The sequence below is a fragment of the Alligator mississippiensis genome, chromosome 14, assembly GCF_030867095.1.
Source record: "Alligator mississippiensis isolate rAllMis1 chromosome 14, rAllMis1, whole genome shotgun sequence".
Taxonomy (NCBI): domain Eukaryota; kingdom Metazoa; phylum Chordata; order Crocodylia; family Alligatoridae; genus Alligator; species Alligator mississippiensis.
This window is the reverse complement of record NC_081837.1, coordinates 34,124,262-34,145,231: the sequence shown is the minus strand read 5'-3', so window position 1 is coordinate 34,145,231 and position 20,970 is coordinate 34,124,262. Positions and strand designations below refer to the sequence as shown.

Here is a 20,970-nt window from a genome sequence, read left to right as displayed (position 1 = left end):
CCGTTCGGCCTTCGGGGTCTAAGCCAATAGCATGCACTCGCGTCACGGCCCTGTGCCTTCTGTAACTGTGGGCGGTGGTTTTCAGTAGAAATATGGATTTTCATGCAAACTCCACACCTGTACTGCTGGGACTGGAGGGGGGTCCCCAATAAGTGAGACCTGCAATAACGTCACCCACCTGTGCTCCAGCCCCTGCAGAAGGAGGTACTAGGACCTTGCTGGACCCTCCACCTTACTGGGCTAAGCCTGCGTGCTCCACTGCCCCCTCTCTGATGAGCACTGAGATCAGCCAGCCTGCACCTGCCTGGGCTGGCTCTGCCCCGCCCCTCACCAATGGCCCCGCCCACTCCGCTGGGCCCCTCCCCCTTGGTTTCCGCCTCCCCCTCCATCCGGGCTCTTGCCATCCTCCCTCGTAGGAGACCGGGCTCACTGCATTCCCCACCCCCTGGCACAACGGCAGCCAATCCCAGCTTGGCAAGTCCGCCCTCCAACCAATGGTGGGGAGCCGCTCGGGGATCCCGCCTCGGAGGTCTATTGGCTAGCGCACGGTCACGTGGAGCGAGCTGCTCCAATGGGGTGGCGGCAGGGGCGGGGCCGCGCCTGCGCAGTGCGGAGCCGGCGCTGACAGGGCCGCAGCGAGGTGCCGAGGCCTGGAGAGCGCTTGGGCCCCGGATCCGGCGTCCCGCTGCCGTGCGCACAGGCCCCCGCCCGCCCGCTCCCCACTGCCGCCGCCCTCGCCGCCGCCATGTTTCTCACGCGCTCCGAGTACGACCGGTGAGTGCGGCCGGGCGGGCCCAGCTCCGCCTTCCGGGGCCGCGGCTGAGTCACGCCCGGGCCTACGTGGGGCTCCCTCCCCCCCACTGTGGGGCCTGCTTCCCGCCCGGCTCGGGCTCCGTGTCCGCCTCCACGCGGGCCCGGGCCCGCGGGGGGAGCCCCATCCCCGCTGCCGGGCCGGGCCGGGCCGGTGAGTCACAGCGTGACTCTTCGTTTTGCGTCTTTTGCTTTCGCTTTGCAGGCGGAGGGCGGGGGGCGGCCTGAGGGGGGTGGCATGGGTGGTCATTAATGACACGATTAAAAACCACGGAAAACTCCCACACGTCTGCACCCTCCTTGCTGGTGGCGGTGCAGTGAAGGCCGGCGTGGGCCTTCCTGGCCACACATCTTAGTGCCCGACATGGCCACGGCGTCCCACGTGAGACGGCCAGATCGCAGGCTGCTGTGGCAGCCCGGCTCGGCGATGATACAGGTATACTCAGCAAATACGATAATGTAGCGATCGGCAGATCTGGACGCGCACCCCACTGGGGTTTCTTGACCCCTGCGGTTGTCCCTGCCTGGGGCTGCCCCGGGGCTGCACCCAGTGAGCTCACAACTTCCTTCCCAGCCCTGAACGTCTGTGGATCAAGGATTTTCAAAAGGGGGCTGCATCATTACATACAACACCCATGTGTATGCATGTATGTGTACATGTGTGTGTCCATGCATATGTAATATCTATTTGACTTGTAAAACTAGAAGTTTTTTAACGGGCAGGGGGCCTGGGACTGCTTTCATAGATTTCATAGACATTCGGGCTGGAAGGAACCCTGGAGGATCATCAAGTCCAGCCCCTGCCCCAGGGGCAGGAAGTCAGCAGGGATCAGTGGGTGCTTGAACCACCTCCAGCGGCAGGCTATTCCAAACCTGAAGGAAGAACTTCTTTACTGTCCGAGCCCCTATATCCAGCCTAAATCGGTCGCGGAAGAGTTTGTGACCATTTGATCCTGCCCTCCCTTGGGGCGCTCTGGTAAACAGATGTCCCTCCAGATCCTGGTGAGCACCCCTGATAAACTTATAGGTGGCCACCAGATCATCCCTGAGCCCATGCTTTTCCAGGCTAAAGAGTCCCATGGCTCTCAGCCTCTCAGTTTCGTTCAGTTTAAGATCAAAACAAAAGGCGTTCTTGGCATGAGCGCTGCCTTGCTAGATTACATATCACGTTTAAAAAAAAAAAAAAGGCCAGGAGCTAGGTAAAAAGAGTCGAAAAAGGTTGCGTCAGGCAGTTCATTTTCAAGTTGGGATGGAGCAGGCGGGAGTCAAAGGAGGGATGTGCTCATCTGGTAGAAGGAAAACGAGTTGCTTATGGTCTGTAGTTTAAGCAAAAAATCTAAGCAACCTCAAACGTATTTACGACTTGTTTTCCCTAATGTAAGGTAACGATGCAACTTGCAGGTGGTATGCCGCTACAGTATTATGGACAAAATAGCTTTCTGTGGTGCAGGGAGGCTTCAACTCCACTTCCATCTCTCTGCCAGCCTGAAGGGGGTAACTTCAAAATATAGCTAGTTACAGGCAACCCCCATTTAACTCCATGTTGTGTAATGCTATTTTGCTCTAATGCTTATTTTAAATTGATAGCTGGTTTCACTTAGCGCTCAGCGAGTTTTGTTATATCGCTCGCGGTCACCATCGTGAGTTGTTAAAAACACTTGTGGTTGCTATCTTGGATCATCAAATAGTTTTGATTTCACTTAATGCTCATTTCACTTAAGGTTCAGTTTTTCAGGAACCAATTAAGAGCGCTAAGTGGGGGTTCCTGTACTGCTTTTTTGTTGACTTAGTGGCCCATGAAATACCTTTGTATCCTTCTGCTGTCTTTTCATTGGAAACAAGGTGACCATTCTTCTCTTGTGAGTATCTGTGAACTGGTAGGTAGCATCTGCTTCCATTTACATATCCCCACATGGAAGTCTTACTCATGGGGCTACTTGAAGGGCTCTTCAAGAGCAATTTCTGATGCAAATTTGCCTGCAAAGTGTTTATCTGGAGCAAGGCAATGCAGACGCACAATACTGAGCACTTCTAGCTCTGGCTTTTGGGCAGTAGCAACAAGATTATATAACAGGAGTGGAGAAAAATACCACCTGCGGACTGGATCCAGTGCACCAAGACATTTTTTCTGGCCCATAGTGGGTCCCTTGACTCCCTCTGCCCAGGCGTGTGGGGCAGTCTGGGTTGTTGTGCGTGTGTCCGGTCCCACCGCCGCCAGGTGCACAGTGGGACTGGGGCAGTGCAGTGGACAGACTGTTTCCCAGCAGCCCTAGTGGTGGCTTCTTCCTGCTGTTGGGCCTGGCCCCACTGCCCGGGCACCCCAGCCCGTCTATCCTGTGCCCACTGCTGGGGCAGGACTCACTTGGGCAGGGCATGAAGATGGGCGGATGGGACTGTGGGTGGGGAGCCACAGCTAGGAACAGGATGGGCAGGCGGAGCCAGGGATCAGGATCACAAGGCAGTAATAGCATGAGCCCAGGGGCAAAGGTGTGATCTGCTGCAGGCACAGGCATGTGGGGAGCTGACCCAGCCTGCAATAGTTCACTAAATCTCCCTAAGTGGACCTCCTGCCAAAATAATTGCCCACTCCTTCTGTATAGCTTCCATCTCTAGAGGCTTGGCCAGGAGCATGTGTTCTCTCTTTCCTTTTCTCATTAACTTGGCACTGCTCCCAATCAGTTTCATTAGTTCTTGCTGCAGTGTGGTGTACTATTGCTTCTTTTGACAACCCTATGCTCCTCAAAAGGAACTGGTATTTTTGGAATGGTGGTGTAGAAGCGATGTTATAGCCACGATGGTCCAGAAATTAAGCAAGAGACTACAATTTCTTAGAGCGATATCTTTTATTGGATCAACTATGTTGTTGGGATAAAGTTAGACAAGTTTTTGAATGTAAGACACTCTTCCTTGGTGACCTGAGAAGGAATGTTTTGCATTCAGAAGCTTGCCTAACTTTATTCGCTTTGGAAAGGAAGGATGTACATGTAATATTGCCAAGGAGTCCAAGATTTTTGTAGCAAGTGGTAGTTCAGTGAAATGGAATGAATTTCTTGTATATGCCAATGATGCTTTAAGTTCTTGGTATCAATAGTAGTGTGTCAACAGGGGCACTGATTTTGTGCAGTTTGTCTTCTTGGCCCATGCTGTACCAAATATATCATTTTATAAAATGTAGTATATCTTAGCATCTCCCAAGGTAAGGAAGAAATCTTCCAGTCTTATCACAAGATAGTACATGTTACTGAGGTATTTGCCTGAGCTTTCATTTCACTTTTTTTTTTTTAATTGGCTGAAATTAGCTTAGTGACCTCAATATTACCAACTGCCCCAAGGTGATTTGATGTCCAGTATATCCAAGAATGGTACCAGACAGCTAGAGGGATCAAGCTGCTGTTTAGCCTTCAGTGGTACAAAGATAGAATTGTTACCTCCCTTCTTGCATTGCATGGATGAAGGGAATCGGAACTAACGTAAAAGGAAGGTGATGGTGGCATTTGTCAAACTGAAGAAGAAATTGGGCTAAATATTAGCAAGACAATAACCTTCTTAAGTCAGTGGTAACATGCATTGTTTCTCTAAATAAGTCAATGAAAGTTTATTTTTCCAGTGTCTACTTATGAAGGGTCACTCCTAGATTTGTAGTAGGTCTACAAGAGTTTCAGGGTATTTTTTTTTCTTTGTCCTTTGTCTCTGAATCACATTTCTTCTGTGTTACCTGGTGACATTACTTAACAAAGATGAGGAAACAAATAGTGTTGAACCAGAATTACATTTTCTTATGCCTATGTACAAGGCTTGCTTTGGGGCTGTTTGTTTGTTTGTTTGGTGTGTGTGTTTTGCCTCTCGTTCATTTCTGACTTTTGGTTCATTGCAGGGGTGTGAACACCTTTTCACCAGAGGGGAGATTGTTCCAGGTGGAATATGCCATTGAGGCCATAAAGGTATTGTGAACTTCTGATGTTCGTGCATTACAGTCTAAATGGCTCAAGTTGTGACTTTTTGGTCACTTGTCACAAGTGAAGGGCTAATTTTGGTCAGGAAGGATGAGACGCTTCTTAAAAATGGAGTCATTCACTACAGTGAGTGGTTTTCTTTATTTGGGTTTAGGACTGAACCAGAGCCCTACCATTTTTGTATTCCCTTTTGCACAGGTACATCTCTTGCAGCTTTTCTATTTTTGTTTATATATAACATTGACTTGGGTAGCAGTAGAGAATCCCATGACTTAGAAGGGGAAAGTTCCCACCCCAAAAGAAACACCCACAGCAAAAGCTTGGGGAAATTACTAAAGGCTTATGTGCTGCCAAATGTTATTAGAACAAAAGTCCTGGTCACTTGAAGTGAAAGTTCTCATGGAACTCAAATTAGCATTAGCTCCAGCATGGTATTCTTTACCTCTGTATAAATGCCTTTCTCTAAGTTTGGTTAAATGATTCGCTTTTCCCTTAATGTTCTTGGTCTAATGGAGCATCATCTTCTGGGACATGTAGGGTTGGGTCCTGCTACACCGGTTTGGCACCTAAGTGCAATCTCATTTTACCTTGAGTTCCTGAAAATCCATTAATGCATCTTTTTTGTAACCTGCTTTGATCTTTGTCTTAAGACTAAGTCACAAAACACAACAAGTAGGAGGAGGATCCATCCACTTGATTTGTTAACAGTTTTTCACAAACTCGAGCAAGTCTTTTTATGCACTTACTGGAGCAGGATCTGGCCCCTAATCTCTACATGTTATCATCTCCTTAAAGATTATTAAATTGTAGCTACACTGATGTTATTAAAGTGACCTTCATTTTCTTGGCTACTTGCCACTGCTGTCTGGGATTAGTGAAGTTTGAGTGTCCCTGTTGATAACTGGGGATGACTGTTTTCTCTATCTAGCATTTATCTGATTGTGAATGCATGGAATGAGTTTAAATTGAGAGCTGGGTTGGATTTCAATTTACTTTTTAAAGAAGTGGCACTGTTTCTTCCCAGATATGATCCAGAGGGTTCTAGTGGAAGTATGATTAGGAAAAGAACCTTTTTACATAGTATGGACACACGTACATTTGGAGTTGTTTAGAAAGGGGGGAATGCTGATTTGGAGGGCACAGCAGCTGTTAGGTCCTACCAGTTACCTGTGGACAAACCCATAGTGATACAAGTGAAGTAAAGCTGATCCAACTTAACCCTGGGTGTAAAAGTGGTAGTGTTGTATTGCTCCAGGCTTATTCACAAGTACCTGTTAGAACAAGCAAAAGTTCCCCTTCACCTTTTGAAGCGGCTCCCAAGGTATGTGTGTCCATACTCATAGAAGCCAGTGTTATCGGAAGCAAAGCATTTGAACCAGTAGGGAGCAGGTAGGGCTCAGCCATTCAATTTAATTAAGGTTTTTTGGAAGCAAGAGACCTTAAATACATCTTGCCTGTTAATATGATGCTACATTCATACTGTTCATAAAGTAGAGGTGTTGCACTTAGAAAGTAGGTTTTAAACCTAGTGCTTTGAGAACTGACACGACATTCGGTTGATGACTAGCAGAAAGGCTTGCATTAATAACTTCCAACAATCTACAAAACTAAATAACAGGAAAAGACTCTTTCCCAATATAAAACGCACTATTAGCCCTTAGTAGTATCTTAGCTGCGCAGAGATCTTTACCTAATGCAGGCAGGAAGCAGTTCTTGTGCAGCCTCAAAGCCTGGATCCTTCACTTGTCAGCTGGGTGGCAGGATGGCTTGGTCTGGACTACACACATCTTGCTGGTATATTTGCTTAGATTTTCTACTGTTTAATTGTATGGCTTCAAAGCATTTTTTGACGGTTGGCCAATTAGAGTCCAAACAAACAGGGAGGAACAGGTTGATCATTATATCTTAACTGTTAATTGCCTGGCTCCTGTTCTGGATCATCTAGGTGTGAAGACTTGTGCGTTTCTGCAGCTCCTACAGCTATAGATTAATTTACAGGTGATGGGTCTGAGTGGTCCAACAGGATCCTTAGAGGTGTCACCAAACCTGTCTTTGGGTATTTGTTTGTCAGTGGGGCAAATTTGCAATAGCTTGCACTGGTATTGTCTGTTTACCAAACTCCAGACATATGTTACACCTTAGATATTGTGCCTGTTAATGTGAGCAGGGTGCATTTGTCATGAACAGGGAATCCCTTCCTGTACCTTTTACAAGTTTCTCTTGAAATGCATATTTAGTCTTTTGTTGTCTTTAGCTGCTAGGTCAATTGAAATGCATATGTAGTTTCCTTGCCTTCGCTGGCTACACTGGCCCAGGCTTTTCTTGCTTTCTTAAGTACATACACATGTGATGAGTGGTTCAGGTCTCTGCTAACAACTTTTATTATTTTATGGCATGGGTCTGGTATTGGGTACTGCAAGCACTCCGCTGTCTCGACACCTAATGGGTTCCAAGCCATTAGCAGAGTTGGATTTTCTTGTGTCACTCTTGTTACCACAATCCAGTCTTGCCCCAGCCATTGTCTTGTTTACTGTCCAAGCTTTCACAGTTTTCATATGCAGCAGAGGATTGTGGAAATCTAATCTGTTAGGCTGGAAACAGATGTAACATTTGAAATGCTTTTGAAATGCTTAATAAAGTAAGTGTACAGACACACAAGCTTGATAAAATGCTCCAGAAGTGGCCAAGTGTAGTTGGAAAGGGGGGGGGGGGGGGGGGATGACAGAGGAGGAACAGGTGCAGCTTTGTATCTTTTCATATTAACTGTTTACAGTAGATTGGCCCTCCAGGCACTCCACAATGCAGCACTTCCCCCTCCCCCATCTCATTCTGGATACTACTGGCAATCTTTAGGATCAGCAGTAGCCAAGGGACATGGAGTGCTCATTGACTGTCTGCTATACTCCTTCCCCTCCCACCTCTCCACCCCCCCTTCCCATTAGGGTGGGGGACAGTAGAGCCACAGGACCAAGCAAGCCTACTGTTATACTCCCTAGCTGGAGAGCACCACTGCTGCATGCTGACTTGGCAATTTAGAAGTGCTCTGGGAAAAGGGAGGGGCTACAGGGGGATGTGCATCTGCCTGCACCTGAATGCTCTGTTTTTGAAACTATTCAAATCCTGTTAAGCTTTGAAACGTTTCAAATGTTACATTGGTCTTCAACCTTGGATAAACTCACTTGTCTCTGTTCCCATCAGTTCTATCACTAAGCTTACAAATGCACTGCATTTTTGCAGGTCAGAAGGCTCTTTTAAATTCTTAGGTGAGTTTTGTCTATGCTCAAGATGCATGGAATATCTTTCTCTTTGTGGGGGAAGAAATTGGGGCATGTTAAATATAACCTTTACAATGCCTCTAACAAGGATCATGCTTCATAAGTACAATAAAATAGTGTCAGGTGTTCATTGAGAGTTAAGCATCTGAGATAAGTAAGGATCGCTTCTCACCAAAACTGTAAACCTGCTGCTAGTAAACTTAAGACTTCAAGACCCAATCCATGAGGCAGCCTAGAAGTGAGTGTCATTATGCAACTCCTGTAATTGGGAAATTCTTTCTGTTCAATGTATCTGGAATGACTTGGGTCTTGTCTATACGAGGAAATTTATCAGTATAATTAAATTAGCATAGTTTACCGCATGAGTGCTCTTATTCTACTCTCTGTGCTATATAGATCAATTTCCTAGTGTTGACAAACCCTAAGTGTTACAAGCAAAGTACTAACATACTGAAATCTAAATTCAGTGTGGAAAGCAGTATAACATGTGAGTTCAGAGAACTTGTTTCTTCCGTCTGTGGGTGAAACATTCCATGTATTTTGCAACTGGCAAGCAGCTTGACAGAAATGGAATTAAAAGGAAAATCAAACAATAAACATAACTAATTCAAATGCATCTGGCCTTAATGTCTTTGCCTAGAAACAACCACTATGTCTAAAACCTTCCTTATGCAAAACACAAATTAGATTTCATGAGGCCCTTCAAATTCTTTAGACTTCTTAAAAGTGATCTTATGATGACATAGCTTAGGGTAATAGTTCCCAACCTGCAGACCAGCACAGGAGCGGGACAGGGTCATGAAGCTGGCTGCCTCCCTCCCGGGCATGTCCCACCCACTAGCTTTGACCCTGCACATCCCTGCTGGTGACAGAAGCCACTTGTCTGGGCAGATGTTTGGGGGTTCGAGTGGGAGTCCCGTGCTGCAACCTGGCAGCCAACCCTTTGTGGGTCATTGCCCAGTGGTTGTAAACCTCTGGTGAAGGGAAGATATGGACTAATTCTGTGAAAGGATTTCTGGGTTCTGATGAACTCCTCAGCTATTTAGATGTGCAGTTTGACTTCTTCAGGTTCCCAGATTAAATTGCGATGCTTTAAACTCAACCATCATTATGTATTTTTCTATATCTGTTGTGAATAAACTTTATTTATTGTATATGCAGTCTGTTTCTGCTGTTGCAGGTGCACTATTGTGGGATAAAAACGTGTAGTTCAAGGAGGGGTGTTCATGTAATTGCCTACCAACTGTAGATACCCTAATGGCCTGGATTAAGGATTGTGGTGGTAACTGTATGTTATGTTCTTAGCTTGGTTCCACAGCCATTGGGATCCAGACATCAGAGGGTGTTTGCCTGGCTGTGGAGAAAAGAATCACGTCTCCGCTTATGGAACCTAGCAGTATTGAGAAAATTGTAGAAATAGATTCTCATATAGGTAAGGATGAGCTACTATATATTTTTTAATCCTATGGTAAGATGTGTAGATGTCTGTCAAACCCTTAATGTGTAATTGAACTCTCTTCCCTAGAGAAGTTTAATGAAAGTCTTCTTCTGAAATATGGCTTCTGAAGTCAAATCTGCAAAGACCTGGACTTTGTTGGATGGGGAATGACTGTTGAACTCCCAGTAAATACCAGGTTCTGGTCACTGGTTTTCCAGGCTCCAGGCCAGCAGGGCATAGTTACAGGAGCAGGAAGCAGCAGCTGTAACCCTCACTCCTGTGTGACCTCCCTAAGGCTAGCTTGTCCCCAAATTTAGATCTAGGCGATGAGGGAATTATGGCAATGTAAAAGCTTGATCCAGGGCCAGTTTGTACGCTGGAAGCTTGTTGATTGGAGTACTAATGTTAGCCTGTTCTTCTGGTCAAGGCAGGCCCCTGCATACATGGGGGGCCCCAAGAAAGATTTACTGCCAAATTATGTTCTCTTAGCCTCTCTTCCTCCCTGTCCCTGCCTGCCCCCCCCCCCCCCCCCCCCCCCCCCCCCAACGCACACGCATGCAAGAGGGACCTCTAAAACATTTCTTTTAAATGGTGAAAATTGGTGAGAATCATGGAGGTGTACAGGCTTTTTCTAGGCATGTAGTTTCCCCTTTTGATTTCTTTTAATATTATAACCCATAACCATGTCCCAGCAACCATATGGCATTAAAATGTGCTTTACTTATAAACTGGTATTTCAATCAACTGCAAACATGCAAGTTGATGACATTTCTGCACATTTAAAATAAATAGCTAAATAGAAAGGTTACTTATTGGCTGCTTCTTACAATATTTAGATTTATAATGTCCTGGATCCTCTCATGCCAGTTCCCCCACTTGCAAACCTGTGGTGAGTCCCCTGCCTGCACTTTGGATGCCTTTTACTACGACCCTTTTAATTAGATCACTCTTACATTTTGCTGCCTATGGTTAGGAGGTTGGCAAGTGTCTTCCCTTCTTACTGTGCTGCAGCCTTTACTGTGCTCAGGAAGAGTGAATATATTAGCAGGTTCAGGCTCTGCTGCTTGGATTTTTCATATGAAGTTCTAGAACTGGTTCCTGTTTTAATGAATTAATATTTTGTTGGGTGGAATGGATGATTTGAAGACCTTTGTTTAACTGTCATTGATCTTAGCTCTGGGTTCCATGCAACCAAGCACCAACAGCATGGTAAGGCATTCGTTCAGGTAGCTGAATAATAAACACTCGCCTCTAGCAAGTGTTGTAATACACAGTGGATACATTCTCTCTCTCTCTCTCTCTCTCTCTCTCTCTCTCTCTCTCTCTCTCTCTCTCTGAAGTTGACTGCATTTTGCCTGTGCATGAACTAGCACTTGTACTTAGTGAAACACTTGGGGGATTGCAAAGGACAAACGTACTTCGTAAGTTACTAACATCATTTGTCCCATTCTTCCCTTTTTTTTGTTCCAGGATGTGCTATGAGTGGATTAATAGCTGATGCAAAGACTTTAATTGACAAAGCAAGAGTGGAGACACAGGTAACCCTTTTTTAAGTGCCTCTCGTTAAAATGTTGCCTTTCCCCTTCCTGAGACTTGTTCTGAGAATAGACTCTTCTTATGGCATATAGTGGACCCAGGTACTTACAGACCTTTGTAGCAAAGGCAAATAGATGTGTGCAGGAGGAGTAATTTGCAACTAAACTCAGCTACTGACATCTCGGGTGTTTGGCAGAATTAATGTTTATATTTTCCCAGTTCCTGTTTTCTTTTTTCTTTTTATAAATAATAACTTGGTGGGAAAAGGGAAATGACCATAATTCTGTAGTAGAGGGGCTCTTCCTTGGGGGCTTTGCAGCTTGCATGAATGAGTAAAAGCATTTTGGCACACTTCCTTCTTTTGGAGTAGCTTATAATTCCCTCTTTTCTGCAGTGTAGTTCTGAACTAGGACAAATGCCCTGGCTTTGCATTCACACTCATCAGTGTTCCAGAGTATTGAACATCCTTTTAGGAGTAGCAAACTAATAAAGGAATGAACCCACAGTTTATGAAGAAAGTATGATCCTTGTGAATTGATGGTTCTTCCATCCCAAGCCAGACCTGAAGATCCCTTTCTCCTGAAGTTTCTTCTAGCTTGGGGTATCACTTGTGGGTAACACAGAACTTTGCTTGCTTTGTCTCCAACCAGTGACTGAATGTGCTGCCTCTAATACACAGACCTTGCTAAGACAGGGAGTGGAACTGATAGTCTGGAGTACCATTGCTAAGCTACCTGGCAGGCCTGCTACTTTCAAGACCTTTGTTTCATTCTTTGTTGCCAGGCCGCTCATAAGCCAATAACCATGTGAAAGTAGTAATTGGCTTTTAGAAAGGCATAGTTCAAGCCCTTGTTTCTCCCCCCAACTTCTCCCCATTATAGAATCACTGGTTTACATATAATGAAATCATGACGGTGGAGAGTGTGACACAAGCTGTGTCGAACCTAGCCCTGCAGTTTGGAGAGGAGGATGCTGATCCAGGTGCTATGGTAAGTTGAGAGCTCTCTGAGACATGTTCTGAGGGCACATTAGTGGCTTTTCTTTGATTTGCTTTGACTGTTCCGGTCTTTCAAACGTTCTGTGGTTTGTTTGTTTTTTACAGTCTCGTCCATTTGGTGTAGCGCTGCTGTTTGGAGGTGTTGATGAAAAAGGACCCCAGCTGTAAGTCCACCATGTTCATTGCATCATACCCATTGTTATAAGGGTGGGCGGATGTCTCTCTTATGGTGCTTCAGGTGTTTTGTTTAAGGACCGGTGCTAGGATTGCATATAAACCGAATGCATGGGGCTTATCGTCATATGCACCTGACAGAGATACTAATCCTGTAACATGCCTGTTGGCTAGTACAAAGGATGCCTCTTCAGTGTCTGGCAGAATGTGACATTTGCAGTATACATTAATTTTTAAACAATTTTTAAAGTAAGCTGGGGATGGGAAGAACTCATACTTTTCTAAAAGGACTAACAGAGCCACTAGTAATATAATACCAGGAGCTTGCTATAACATTCCTTAGGGAGGTGGTGGAGCACTTGTAACAAGAAACTAGTATGTTTCAGAGATCCAGGCTTTTCTGGAGAGGGGAAAAGCTCCATGAATGCAGTTAGGGGGACAGCCAGTAAGAAGAATCTCTAGTTGAAGGTCTGCCCCTCTAGGTAAATGTGGCCTCAGCTCTCATGACAACAAGAGATCCCATTCCTTCTGTGAAGATTGGTTGGAGGTGTGACTGAACAAGTGTCCGACTCTAATCAGGGTAGCCAAGCTACAGTTATCACAGGCATAACAAGCAAGCTCTGTGCCCTGGGCAGAACCCTCCAGTGTGTGGGTTGGTTGTCAGTCTTACCTGTCCTGACTGTTGCTGCCATTCTAGATGTCCCCTAAGGTGATGTCTGGGCCTGGTCCCTTGTTTGCCTACCCTTCACTATGTTACTGCTGACTACCTATTGGGTTTTGTTTGCTTCAGGGTCTCTCTTGATCCTTTGGCTCCCTCACAGTCAGCTCAGATCAGGATTTCCTCCCTAAACCCTTAGGCATTATCAGTAAATGGTGTTTTTGTCTCAGCAGTCCCTCCAGTTTGCTATTCAGGGCAAGGATGACTTTGGATCAGGGGTTGGCAACATTTTTAGGGCCAAGTACCAGAAAAACCTTTAGCCTGGGCTTGAAAGATGTTGATGCACTGGGGCAGATGGTGGGGGAGCTGTGAGGTGCCCGATCCTTGTTGTGGCAGTGCAGCCCTGGCCCCTTCCCCACTGTGCACCCTGAAGCATGCGTGCAGCTGCCAGCAGCCACAGAGCTGGGCCAGGTCTCTGAACCCTGGTGCAGCTATTTGCAGCCTCTTGGCTGCCTAGCATTCCAGCCTAGGCTCTGGGCAGCTACTGCCTGCCACAGAGGCTGGGCTACTTGCAGCAGGGCTTGCAGCCTCCCCATCACCTGCTGAGAGCAGTCTGGCTCCATGGCCAGTGGCAGCTGCCCAGAGCCCAGACTGGCTGTAGTGTGCAGAGCAAAATGGCCTCGTGCCATGCTCTGGCACATGTGCTGGGGGTTGCCACCCCCTGCTTTTAGATACAGAATACCAAGCTATCTTACAAGGCAGTGTGTGGATGCCAAGATGAACAGTATTTATGCAGGGCCTACTACCTGCTAGTGGACCTATCCTGCATGAGTTGTCTTTTGAATCTGTTTAAATTATCAGCCTCTACAATACCTTGTGGCAATGAGTTTTGCATAGCCACAAGTTAATTACACCCAGATGAGAAATTGCTTTCTCTTTCTCTTGGCTTCCATCTGTAAGCTGGGTTCTGCAGAGAATATTGCACTATTCTAAAATTTCTAATGAAGCATTTTGTTATGTTGTGCCACAAGATATACTGTGTGGTGTTCACTCTTAACTGTATTCCTGGCAGGTTTCACATGGATCCTTCAGGGACATTTGTACAGTGTGATGCAAGAGCAATTGGGTCTGCCTCAGAAGGTGCACAGAGCTCTCTGCAAGAGGTTTACCACAAGGTAATGGAATGAGCTCAAAATTCCATCTTTTGATTGGCCAAGCTGGTCCTTGCAACATCCTGTAAGGTATTGCCCCCACTTTGTCAGAATTGGTTACATGGCATATTGACTAAATGACTTGAGCAGGATAGGAAGCATCCCACCAAGCACTCTCATCTGGCCTGTGACACCCACCAACAAATTGTGCCCTGCCCAGCCCTTCTGCCTGTGATGGTGGGAGTGAGGCACCCATGTGTACACCTCTGTCTCTGAAGAAGCTGTTGCCACCGTTGGTGGCAGAGGGGTAGTAAGTAAGTGGCTGGACACAGAGCCACTGCTCTGCCCAGCTCCACAGGCCCCACCAAAGCACGGGGCCTGGCATGGTTGCCCCATTTGCCTCCCTGCCCTGGGATGGCCCTGGGTCTGAGGGAGGGTGACAGATGTGGGGACTCCCCCCACACTCCCTGCCCATGGTGTGCAGCCCCAGCAGGTAGTGGCAGCAGCAGGTGGGGCACTCGTGCCTAGCAGGGCACAGCTCTGGCCAGCACTGCCCTTTGCAGTGAGGGGTGTAGCCTCCCCTAAGCCTCTATAGCTGGTGCTCCCTGCTACTCCCGTACAACCCCTACACTCACACAGCACAGCAGGGAAACCCCACATGCTGGAATCAGCTGCCTTCCCTGCTGGGGCTGTGCAGCACTAGAAAGAAGCCCCATGCCCTGGACCTGGCTGCCTTCCCCACCACCCAGGGGAAGGCGCCTGGGGCTTCCCTTGTCTGCAGCGCAGCCCCAGCGGAGAAGGCAGCCTGCTCCAGTGCCTGAGGCTTTTCTCTTGTGCAGTGCAGCGCAACCCCAGCAGGGAAGACAGCCAGCTCCAGCATGTGGGGCTTCCCTCCTGTGCTGTGCAAGTGCAGGGGCTGCATGCAAGTGGGAGGGAGTACCGGCGATACAGACAACCTGGGGGAGGTTGCGCCCCTTGCTGTAATGTGCAGCACTGGCCAGAGCCATGCCCCACCAGGCACCTGTGTCCTGCCTGCTGCTGGTGCGCTATGGGGGGAGAGGGGGGGGTCCTTCTGAAACATTCCCTTGAGTTCATTCCCTCACACCCACACCCTGCCCCCACAACCCCCACATATACACAGACTCCTGACATACCCTGTGCCTCCCCATACACATCTCTCCTACACACCCCCACCACAATATACAAAACTAAGAATTTATTTTAAGTTATTATGCAGTCGTCTCTATACATTATGCAAACACAAATCATGACAAAAATATTTTTTGTAATAAAATTAAAAGTCAAACACCTACTATAACATTTTAGCGTGTGATTTGGTTTTTTCTGGTTTAAAGATGGCACTCCCCTGCCCCCCAAAGGAGCATTTCTGGGGGGCAAGGGGAGGGACTTTTAGTGGTAAAAATCAGGGGTTAGGGGTGGGACTTCCAGTCCCAAGATGGTGACAAGGGTAGGGCAATGGTCAAGGGGTGGGGCTACCCAGGTGGCCCTCAGCAGCTCACTAAAACTCATTAAATGGCCCTCCTCCCAAAATAATTGCCCGCCCCTGCCCTACACACCAGAATGAATACTATCAGCTAATAACAGTTCTTGAGGATTGCCTAGAGCTTTGGCTTTGCAAGCTGACTTGTGGAGGGACTCATGCTAATAAAGTCCAAGTTTTCCAGAATTTTTTTTGTTCTGTGAGAAACCTATAAGCCACTAGATATTTGCAACCAACATCTAATACACTTGTCTTGGATGACTTCTTAAATAGACCCCTCTTAAGGGGGGACTGTCAAAAGAGGCAATAGTAGCTTGCAGTAGCCTCATAGCTTTTTAACAAAATGTCATGTTAAATCCTTAGAGGACTGTGATATACCCAAACAGCAAGGAAAACTGTGTACCTTATGACTCTTAGTTATTATCCTGTCCAAAATATATTGCCAAAAGAGCAGAAGGAAGGCGTGCATGTGATACAGTTACATTTTTATGTTCTGCCACTGATGGCTTCTTTGGTATTTTGGAGAGGTGCAAGGTTTCTGGAGCAGGTGGCACTTTCTCCTTCAGGGAAACAAGTGGATGGGTGTGTTCAGGAAATCAGAAAAAGGAAAAAAGAGTTGCTAACTCTTTTTTTTACTTGTTTTTGTTTTTTTTAAATAGTCAATGACACTGAAAGAAGCAATCAAGTCTTCTCTCGTCATCCTAAAACAAGTCATGGAAGAGAAACTGAATGCAACTAATATTGAGGTAATTTGCTTTATTGTCCTGGCGTTTTGAACATTGAAGGAGTTTCTCTAGTATTTTGACTGAAAGAAAAATCTGCCTTGCTTATTCCTTGCTTTTTTATTTCGGACTTAACTGGCTGTACTATAGACTTGTCTTTCGTGATGTTTTTTCATTGAGAAAGTTAGTTGATTGTAGATAAGGTAACTTATTTAAAAAAGAACGTGACCCAGCAGTGACTTGGGGTGAGAGAATATTTAACATTTTAAAATGAGGGGGCCATTCTCTAACTCTAAAAACCTTCAGTCTCTCCTCAGGATGGTAGATGCTTGGGTCACTGTACCTCTACATTTTTTTTTAAGCATCTATCACCATAATATCTGTGTATTGTTACAGGCTTAGGTTGGCCTATCCAAAACAAGATTAGAAGTCTTCTCTTCATATCTTGTTTTGTGTGTTTTTGCTGCTAATCTTGTGATTGCTTGCTTGAGTAAATAGTGGAGTCCTGCAGCAGTCCCAGAGTATGACTAGACTTGATTTCATATTGATTCCCAAAGCTTTGGGTCTCCTGCTGGCAGTGTTGATGCCAGAACCTAGAGCAGGGGTGGGCAAAGTCCAGCCCATGGGCTGGTCTGGGTCTGTGGCAGACTCCAATTCCCAGCAGTTCCTGCCTACCTCGCTGCAGGCTGGCTTCCATGGAGACACCAGGAATGGTGGAGCTGTGACAGTGTGGGGCCAGGGTTTCCATGGAGACCTGCCAGCGCTGCTCGGGCCGGGCTGGGAGCAGCTCCAGGGCTGAGATCCTGCAGCGGTGACAGCATGGCCTGGAGCTGGAGCAGGGCTGAGATCCTCTGCCTGCACACCCCAGCTCCAGACCACACTCACTGCCACAGGATCCCAGCCCCAGTCCCGGAGCAGCTCCCTGCCCAGCAGCACACCCTGCCAGCACTGCTGGGGCTGGTCTCCATGGAAACCCTGGCCCCACACTATATCATGTCTCTGTAGCTCCTCGGGTCTCCATGGAAACTGGCCACAGCCATGTGGGCAGGGGCTGCTGGGAAATGGAGTCCAGCCGCTGGCTGGATCCACCATTTTGCCCACTCCTGCCCTAAAGTAAGCCAGGCCTGTGACAGTAGGGTAACTTTTTTTTAGGGTGTACCCTTCCACGTTTCCCTGGCACATATAATATTACAAGGAATGAAAACTATACAGTCAGGACTTGCTATATTCAGTCTTGGATAACTGCCAAAAATTTCTGTTGGACAGAAAGACTAAAGAGAGATTTGAAGTCTGTCAAACCCTTGAGAATAAATGTGTTCTATGCTAACCTCTGCTTCCTAGCGGTTAACGGAAGCTTTGCAAAATATATCATGACCCAAGTGCGTAACATTTTAGAAACAAGTGAAAACTTAACTAGTTTTCTCGTGCTATCATGGAGCATGGATGAGCAGACACTTGAGCATGTCTGCACTATACTTATTCTTACATGTTATGAGACTGGATGTTAAAATCATGTAATTGACTACTAATTTGCTCTTCTCCCTCTGTCTCCTCTTTATTCCTCCCTTCACTCAGCTGCTGCTTAAATCATGCCAGTAACAATCTCTAGAGCTGTTATAAAACAGGGCTGTGTGTGTCCCATTTGAGTGCTTTGTCCAAATAATTAAGAGTTTGGTGCCAACTTTCAAAACTATCCTCTAATTTTTGGGTGCCCAGCCTCTGATGTGGGGGACCTAACCTTTTTTGAGTCATGAGGGACAAGTACTTGGGCTGTCTGAAAGATGGCTGCTGAAATGATAAGGGAAGAGTGAGGTAAGGAAGGAAGCTGAAGAATGCCATAACTTAACATTTCTTTTTTTCATATAACCCGTTAAGCATAGTAATGTTTCAGATCCAGGGTACGTGCTCTGCATTACAGTAGATTTGCCTATGTGCCACCCCTGAACAGTACTAGCCATTGAAGAAAAATATAACTTTATTGCATTGTAGAAGGTAGTACTGGAGTGATGTTACAGTTGTGTCTCTGTTCCTGGACCATCAACAAGGATATTTGTGGGTGATGCCTTTAATTGGACCAACCGCATATATTGGCCTCCCTTCACCAACCGCATGTCTTGCCTCTTGGATTGTACAAGTTATTTTAGCATCCAATACTGGTGATCCTCTTTCGAGACAAAAGAACTGGGCTGTCCTGAGAAGGGAAGCAGAGTATGTTGGATGGGAATTAGATTCTTAGATCGTAATCTTGAACCTTCCCCAGAAACCTTGCAAATCGGTATTTTCTTTGGACAACCTGTGGCACAGTGTGAAGAAAACACTGTACTCATTACTCTACATTGATATGTGAGGTCCTCATTTAACAGGGCTTAACTGTACTCTGCATATCTCGGTGCGCATTGAGAATCACTATCAGGGGTAAGTATGAGAATAATGTTAGGAGGATTAAAGTGATGGTAGACTCAAGTCACTCTTCTGCCTGAGAAATGTTTTACCTAAAGTTACAGTAGATTGGAAGGCTGGAAGGCAAAATATGTCAACCTCTAAATTAACCTCTAAAGACCCAACCCCTTGTGGTAGAAAAAAAATGCCATGCAAACAATAGTAAATAATACCAAGGTATGGGTATGTGTTGACCACTTGACTAAAGCATCAGTAGAGCATCAAAAGCAACTTCGCTCCTTTTCTTGAACAGCGACTGTTCATTTCTGCCTGACAAGGCTTCAAGGGGATTGAGTGAAGTTTAGACTTGAAGGAGGTTCAGACAGGCCTGGAAAACCTGAATAACTTTGAGTATCTTTGATTAGTGATCTGGGATGGGAAACACAATATTCATCACTTGAGGGAAAATCTATTACAGATTATTTTGGATGTTTAACATATGCCTCACTTCTGACAAAGTACTGCTCCCCTTCTGAAAGCTGGCTCCAGTTAAAGTGCCTCACATTGGATACTTTAACATTTGCCTTCTTTCTAGCAGTCATTGTAAAGTTTGGCTTTAAAGTTCTTTTTAATTCCCGCATCTCTTAATGACTTTCCTTTCTCCCCTTTTGGTGTCTTTGGGCACCCCCAGAGGGGTGCAGTTGGACCCAGGAGCTTTCAGGATGCGCAGAGATCCTTTGTTCTGCATCTGGTACCAAGCATCTCTTCTGTTGATGCATAGCAGCAGTGGCAAGCTTTCTATCCCTTCTGCCTAGTGCCAGAGTGGTCTGAGATTGAAGTTAATTTTGCTAATCAGTGTAGTCATTAACAACTTGTCCCTTAATGATCTAAGTTGTTGCAGCCTTTTTTAAAACCCTGGGTAACAAGACACTGCTTGTAACCCTGGATACTAAAAAAGAAAGCTGCCAACCCCTTGGTATGATCCCCTAAAGCTGATGGGCAAAGGAATGTTTTTCTGCATCTGACTGGTTAAAATGGGTCTGGGCTGCCCTGTGGTTTGAGCCCCCTTTTGAGAAGTGTTTGCTGAAGAACTAATGCTATAACCCATCTGTCCCTGCAGTCAGGAAGAAGCAGAACCTGAGCATTCCCCATAGGCACTTCTCTGAGCTGCTGCTACTATGGGGTGATTGAATCAATTAGAAGCTATTTCTGTAGCAGGCAGCTATTTTAGGGAATCAAAGAGCATGTTACAGGCTGGAGCGATCTCGCTGGGCTGGCAGATCAGGCCGCTGAGAAGGAACAGCTGCTCTCTGGTGTGGCTTCTTTTTGTTCCATGCCCCGTGCTGTCATTTCCTCACGTATGCAAGTGCGCAGTTATGTTTAACCCTCTCCTCCTTTTTTTCTAGCTGGCAACAGTGGAACCTGGAATGAAATTTCACATGTACACGAAAGAAGAGCTTGAAGAAGTCATCAAGGATATTTGAAAAACAAGGAGCTATAGAGAAAGAGAGACTCCCTCAAATGCCTCATTCCCTGATCAAAGTGAACTGACTTCTTTCAGTTCCTTCCAGTGCCCATGATTTTATTTCCAGCAGCATATCTGCTTGCTCTTCCTAGAAGGCTCTTAAGGTTTTTTTACCGTTTCTGTACATAAATGAACTACAATAAGAGGAAATGAGAATAAATCCTTTTGTTACTCTATCTTGGGTCTCTCATAATGGAGTTCTGGAGTGGGGGGATGTTAAACTATTAGCAAATAAATGGGGAGCAGGTATAGAACAGCCTCAGCTATTTAAAAACTACTTCAGGGTAATACATTGTATGCAGGGTTTACTGTATGTCTGGGATCTGTCATCCCTTCCAAAAGACTTGCTGCCATGCTATGCACGCTCTTCTGGGCAGCATAATTTGAGGGTTGTTCCCAGACATGGCGTGACCTCCAGCAGCTGCTCTAGGAGATTGTGCTGACAACTCAATAGCAAAACACCCTCTTGTGGAGAATGCAGTTATGACATACCAACCAACCTTTTCTGTAATCAAACATGATCCGTATCTCCCTTGCTTCTGAACCTAGTGTCCAGTGCTCCGTGTTTGTGTATTCAGTTTGTCCAAAAGGTTCCTTGCTTATCCAGATTTGTCATGGTTAACTGACTTAATACATGAGGTTTGCATGAAGCTTTAGCTTCTAAAGGTTGTAAAAATCAATAACTGGATCTGGTATTCTTCATTACTTCACAGTTCCTACTAAGAAGAAAAAAAGCATAGTAAAATACTTAAACCCTCAACTGGAATGCCAAAGTCTTGTTTTCATACCTGTTGAGTCTTTCCCAGATGTGAAACTGTTAAACTTTATTTTGAGATTTCTGGTAGAGATTG

At 46.0% G+C, this 20,970-nt stretch overlaps 1 protein-coding gene across 1 annotated transcript; it reads left to right on the top strand.

Annotated features, from left to right (window-relative positions):
- Nucleotides 1-620: 620 nt before the first annotated feature.
- PSMA5 (proteasome 20S subunit alpha 5) lies at nt 621-20,295 on the top strand. The gene is made up of 9 exons (XM_006260046.4): nt 621-774; nt 4,685-4,751; nt 9,344-9,470; nt 10,947-11,014; nt 11,894-12,001; nt 12,115-12,173; nt 13,914-14,016; nt 16,153-16,239; nt 20,001-20,295. The coding sequence occupies exons 1-9, from the start codon at nt 746-748 to the stop codon at nt 20,076-20,078; spliced, it is 726 nt and encodes a 241-aa protein (XP_006260108.1). The 5' UTR covers nt 621-745; the 3' UTR covers nt 20,079-20,295.
- The last annotated feature ends 675 nt before the right edge of the window (nt 20,296-20,970 follow it).